This window comes from Sinocyclocheilus anshuiensis, unplaced genomic scaffold, assembly GCF_001515605.1.
Source record: "Sinocyclocheilus anshuiensis isolate Anshui unplaced genomic scaffold, SAMN03320099.WGS_v1.1 scaffold582, whole genome shotgun sequence".
Lineage (NCBI taxonomy): Eukaryota > Metazoa > Chordata > Actinopteri > Cypriniformes > Cyprinidae > Sinocyclocheilus > Sinocyclocheilus anshuiensis.
Window position 1 is genome coordinate 490,876 of NW_015547659.1, and position 6,894 is coordinate 497,769.

The following is a 6,894-nucleotide window of genomic DNA, read 5'->3' on the forward strand; positions in this document are numbered from 1 at the left end:
AAAAAAAAAAATCGCAATTTGATATTTTCCCCCAAATCGCACAGCCCTATTTCAAAGGCTCAGTTTCCATCTAAATGCATCTACTTTGGAAAAGAGTGACCAGAATAGTTCTTCAGAAAATCTACTTATGTGTTACACAGATAGAATAAAGTAATATGGATTGGAAACAACATGACGATGAATAAATAATCACAGAATTGTCAATTACAGGTGAGCCATCTCTTTGAGAGAAACAGAAAAACTCACCGGGACTGTAATAATAATAATAATAATAATAAATGGCGTGTTACTGCATGAAAAGTGATGAGTGGATCAGAACCAATCACCCATCTCTCTGTTCTCAGGACCTTAAGGGGAGGAAGTTGACTTTGTGGATTGAAGCCATTACTTTCATATGGTCACTTCCATGGTTCAGTGTCATGTCCCTTGGAATCCTAAAAATCAAAATCAAATGTGCCAAGCATTTGAAAGCATTGCAGTACAACAATAAAAAGCAAGACACTACAGAAACCGACGAGCAAAGACTCACATCCCAACCAAAAACAATCCACACAAAAACAAACACTGAGCAAGAAGCGAGTAATTTTCCAATTCCAATGCATTTCTATTTCACTCCCACTGTTACCAGCCGCGATAGACAGATGAGAACACGGTTAAAGGAGGAAGCACAATCTTACTTTCCCACATCCAGTTCTTAATGAGAACAGTGTCTAAACCCACCAGACTGAAGCGCTAGTTCTGCTGCAGGTGATAAGGAGAGTCATCCATCAAGGTATTTTAGGTCAGTCATGTGTGGATATGACACTACAGTTCTGCCTGAGAGAATGTGGAGATGGCATCATTCTAATGCCACCATGACAACATGTCATCACCTGCACTGCCAGCGTTCACAGACCATTTCATTTCACTTCTGTTTATATAAGGGACTTTCAGCAGTAACGGTCATGAACTACACACAATCATGCTCTTAGTTATGATGGTAGATGAGAGATAAACCTAAACTAGTCTTATGTCAAGCAGAGAACAGTTGGTGTGAGTGTCATAATCGTCTTGAAAAATGAAAGACGGGTGCAACTTATGACAATCACAACCAGTTATATATTATGACTAATTCAGTGTTTTGCTTCTTTTTTTTTTTAGTTTAGTTTTAGCACCATAAATAAGGCTCAAGTCAAAATAGCACTCAATTTTTATTTTTATATATTTTATTTTCTTTATATTTTCTTTATGTCAGATTTTATACTATTACACCTATGATCAAAATTTTGGGGTCATTAAGATTTTAATGCATTACAGTAAAACTGCAATATTGTGAAATATTATTACAATTAAAAATAACTGCTTATATGTTTTATAATATATTATAAATTTATTCTTATGGCAAAGCTGAATTTTCAGCAACCATTACTCCAGTCCACAGTGTCCCATCAGCATGCACAAAATTTTATAAAACATGCACATATTAAAAATGGAACGGAAAAAAAAAACACCCTGCTGACATCCTTAGAAGATTTTTAAGTTGTAATTTCTGTTTACCAAAGTAAAAATCAAGGTATTAAAAAAATAAAAATCCAAGTACCCCTGGTTGGGAGTCACTACACTAGACTACAAAAACTCAGAGTATAAAGGACAACACTATCAAAACATTCAGCTGACCTTTATTGTTTGAATGGGCAATGTTGCACGTATAATGATCCAGGCCTAAACTATGACACAACCTGCTATCACAAGATATTGCATTTTACAAAAACAATATTTCAGCCAATAAAAAAAATGTAAATCAGGCATCATATTGGACTTGCTGCCAAAATTCATCACAGTTCAAACATGAAGCGTCATTTCAGGTTAAAGACTGTAACCTTTCAGTCTTTGAAAAACGTAAATCCAAAACACTCCAAGCACTTCAACTTCGATAATAAAGTTTTTAAAAACCAACAGCTAGTTAGTCTCTACTGGAGAAAAGGCCACGGAACTGGCAGGAGGAACGGAACACTATATTCAAAACACAATCAGCAAGACCTTTCCAAGAGAGAAACCACAACTACAGTATGTATATTTCAGCCAATAAAAAAAATGTAAATCAGGCATCAGTATATTGGACTTGCTGCCAAAATTCATCACAGTCCAAACATGAAGCGTCATTTCAGGTTAAAGACTGTAACCTTTCAGTCTTTGAAAAAAGTAAATCCAAAACACTCCAAGCACTTCAACTTCGATAATAAAGTTTTTAAAAACCAACAGCTAGTTAGTCTCTACTGGAGAAAAGGCCACGGAACTGGCAGGAGGAACGGAACACTATATTCAAAACACAATCAGCAAGACCTTTCCAAGAGAGAAACCACAACTACAGTATGTAAGAATTATTTAAAAAGACACTGATTTTCATGCTATGAGAAGACAAAATTGAGGCAATCGAGGTTCTAGCCAAGGGGAACATTGGTTTTGTGTATTAGCCAAGAAAAGTCACTTTGCTTCCTGCCCCATAAAGGTAGAGTATGTAGCAAATTGAGTTAATTTGTTTGCTTTGGCCCTTATGGCACTCCAGGCTCTCCTTTTTACTCAAGGGAAAACTGACAAGGATGTACCAGGGCTAGTTTTCCAAAAGTGCTTGATATTTCGCTACATCCTACAATATGAAACCCTCACTTATTAACTTAATTGGATTCTCAACGCCCAACAACAAAGCTTCTTTATAATGAAATGGTCATTACACCAATCCTAGAGGTTCAAATACAAACCATGACCTAAATGGAAACTGCAAACAGCATCTGTGGTTTGCAGGAAAACGTTTACCATGTGTAAAAGCAATTTGGACAAATAGGCACAAGAAAATGTTTGTACAAGAACGCAGAACAAGAATTACACAACTCTTTTGTCAAACCAATTACTTACTCCGTTCAGAAGTCAAACAAACATTGGAGTCAAATCTCACAAATATGGTTCTTATTCAACCAGCTTCACAACAAAACTCACATCTCAACACCATTCAAAGACATTGCTGAGGAGCTGACATGGAATAATGACATTGCTGAGAAGAAAATTGTGAAAGATCGCAAAGCAGTTCAGAAAATGAGAGAGAACAAACAGTGAAGCAAAAGATCTAAAACATCGTGCACACAATGATTACAACGTATCATGAACACGAGCCCAACAGGAACTCTAACTTGGCCTTTGCGACAAAAGCTAAACTACGTCTGAAACTATGGCAAACCTCAAAGTCTTCTCACCGTCAAGCTGAGGTCCGTCATCTCAGCAGGGTTTAAAGATAGAGCCAAATGGCCCGTGCTAAATGAATGTATGGCCAGTCTAAATATCTAAACCACTAAATCTCTCATTTCACCCCACTACAGGGAAAGCAATCTCCTCTGCCATCACTGAAAAATTATGATAACCACTTGCCATTTTGAAGAATGTGATACTCACTAATCCTATACATGGGAACATTCTAACATTACTAAGTACACAACTGTAAACACATACTAGTGAATGATGTGGGATGGACACAGCAGACCTGGATGTAAAAAAAGCCTGTACTTTTCATTTTTCTACACAAAAGCCACAGGGAGGAATGTATAAGAAAAACATAGCAATAGTAGAAGCTTTTGAAAGATGGACTACTGGATGCATACGCAGCTAAAGTATATACTTTTGGGTTATGTTTCACTCAAAATACATTTTTGCATTCATCAAAAAGCATTTATGAGCATTTGCATGCATGCATCAGGCATTCGCTTCGATCTGCATCATTGCATCCCTTTAGCATGCACTTTCACAGTGTTCACATTACAGACACGGTCACCATAACGTCCCACAGTGCACTTCAGCCAACAGTGTTAACTCTAAGCAAGTGTTTAAAGGACAGATTATTCCTCTTGGCATGGCATTCAATAACGTCTCGCTCTTTGATGTCTGTTCTCTGTTTTTACAAGAGGAGGGGAAGAATTACAAACTTTCAACAAATCATGAAAATGGGCGCTCTTTAGAAGCATTGCAAAACCGTGTGTGTGCAATAAGAAGAATAAATCACACATAGGTGTGATGGTTCATAAACAATTTATCAAATTGCACAAGTCCCTGTGGAAATACTATTTAAGCAGAGTGGGAATGCGGACCACATTATGGAGAAGATTTCTCACAGCCTTCAATGAACTTTAAACAAAGGACAGTTATATGACAGGTGTCATGGATATATTTAAACCATACCATTAGAATTATTATTAATATTATTATTTAAGAGTAACCTCAGGTCATCTTGAAGGACTTTTCAAGGCATGCACTGATTTCCAGAGGATTCTCACACCTCATTAATGTTTACTTGATACGTTTCACACCACTAGAATAATTATATTTACTATGGAAATGAATCAAAGTTATAGGAGAGTGCTGGATCATTCGGACCTCTCCAGTCATGTGATTACTAGATAAATTTTTTATTTATATAGATACATTTTAAAGGCACACAAGCATATTTTAGAGACGATCATAAGCAGAAAATAAAAACATTCAATGTTAAATTTAGCACGACTTTTTAAAATTGTATTAATTCCCATGACTTTGCCAGGCCTGCAAATCCTGCATTTATAATTCTTTGACCTTTCCAGATTTGCATTGATTGTGAGAATCCCGTTACTACTAGGCAACACTGACACTTGGCATTGTAACGCTGCAAAAGATCTAGGAAATGCAGTTATTAAAATTGATAACCTTTGACATATGTCATCTGCGCTACAAAGTTTACGCCGTGTTTGTTTCTGTTTCTGCAGCAACAACACCATTCATGCAAGTTATGCATCAAAGTAACTTTTCTGCAAGTACGTTTGCATGTTTTGCAAGACAAGAGGCCATTTTGCGACCGCATAGTTCGCTAGGCTTGTACCATCCTCACGTAGTGAAGTGCAAACCCACACCCCCTGAAAAGAAAGAGTAAAACAAAGTTGCGGAGAGCCAATGCACCGCACAGAAATGAAGTTGTTTGACACGCGGCTAGAGCGTAAAATCCCCATGCAAGTGCACCGATTGAGACGGAAACGTACTTGCACGATATCGCCCTCTGCGCTGATAGTGGCTCCGGCTCTGGAGAAGCGCCCTTGCAGACCTGTCGTGTAAGTGGTATAATCACCATTTGGGCTCGACTCAAAAAGCACAACTTCCACAAAGGCAGTATCCTTGGCTAGGACGCTTCCCAAGACCCAAAACAACACCAAGACCACCGAATCAGCACCACGACCGAACCCACTCCTCGGTAAAATCATCATCTTGCCGGTTGGATCAGCGCCGATCGGAACATAATTTCCAAGGGTCTTCAAAAAAGTGTTGATTCAGAATCAAATTTGAGAGGCGAGAGCGTCCTCCCACAAATACAAACAAGGACCAAACAAACCGCGATGGGTGGTACGATGTGAGAATAGCGATAATTAAAAATAAAAGTTTGTCCTTGAAAAGAATGTGGTGGCTTATTTCACCATTGCTGCCCGGACTAACGCGTGCTGGCTTATGCCTCGCTGGCTGCTGCTCGCAGCTCTCTGTATAAAGCGGATCTCCTTTGATCTGGGAACACGTGATTCCTTCATTTTTTTTTCCACAAAGGGTTAACCCCACCCACCGATCTTCCTGACCCTCTCCATTCTGGTGGTTGGGATTTTGATTCAACCAAGTGACTCGATTCTTTTGAATCAGTTGGTTTAAACGATTCACTCAGTGACTCTTTCTGTAGGTTATCGCTCTGCCAAAGGACGAGTCATTTGAGTGTCTTTTTTAAAAGTCAAGTTATCTTTTTATTAATTATTATTATGCTTTATTTCAATTTGTGTTTTACAAATCTAGAGGGGACTCCAGAAATAGTGGGGATAATAAGCCTTTTCCCACAGTTTACAGCTAAGCAGAAGTGTATTTTTCTCCACTGCTGCGGGGCATAACTTGTTGTCAATGTCAAGCTATTGAAAAACAAATAAATTAGGAGTTTCAGTAACGTCCTTACGCCATTGTGAGCCGTGTATGGTCATTTTTTATATATTTGTAATTCTTCTTATAAACGTGGAACTTCAGCCAACTATAGGCCTAATATGAGTTGCATCGAAATGAAATGGAAGGATTCGTTCATTTAAAATACTCGTTCGAAGCAACCGATTCGTGAACGTCCGTTGCACTCCCCTGCTCGGTGACCGTGGTTTCACCAAGTACAACATGTTCCTAGATCAACATCCTTGTTGATCCTGGAACAACATTCCAATTAACCAATCAGAATTGAGGGATAACTTTTCAGGAAATATCTGTTTTAGGCTTACGATCAGGGTTAGGTGCTTCTACACCCTTGTAAATGAACTATCATTTCACACTGATTTTAGGAATAAATTATGGGTAGGGTTAGGTTTAGGGGTAGGGATTGGGTTTAGTCTATATTTTTGGACAGTAATGTTGATCCAGGATCAACAAAAGATGTTGAAAAGAATCCTTTAGGTGTAGCCTAATTAGCTGACTGTGAGGCAACTTGTTGAACTTTTTGTGGACTACCTTAACCTTTTTTTAATCTAATTTTAATCTTCTTAAGTGATTTTTTTGTGAATTTTACTCATTTTTATAGGATTTTTGATGCACTTTACACACTTTAAATTTTTTTCTGTCAAGTATTCACACCTGTTTTTCTAGGAGAATGTATTACAGTAGGCTATATTTTATTATATGTAGGCCTAATATTTGCTTTAAATCACGTTTAAAGTCTTCATGATACAACAGAAAGGTTCATCTGTCAAATGGGTTTTGATTAGGTCATATGAACATAAAATATGAAATTACTATTATTTACACTTTAAAGGGGTCATATGATGCGATTTCACATTTTGTTACAAGCTCTTGATGCATAAAGAAGATCTGTAAAGTTGCAAAGACTAAAGTCTC

At 37.6% G+C, this 6,894-nt stretch overlaps 1 protein-coding gene across 1 annotated transcript in view; it reads right to left on the minus strand.

Moving 5' to 3' along the window:
* The window catches only part of znrf3 (zinc and ring finger 3), an 84,458-nt gene extending 78,907 nt beyond the window's left edge, over positions 1-5,551 (minus strand). The window contains exon 1 of the mRNA XM_016504472.1: positions 5,034-5,551. Coding sequence (XP_016359958.1) covers positions 5,034-5,255 — 222 coding nt within the window. The 5' untranslated portion in view covers positions 5,256-5,551. The remainder of the gene's footprint in view (positions 1-5,033) is intronic.
* Positions 5,552-6,894: the final 1,343 nt, after the last annotated feature.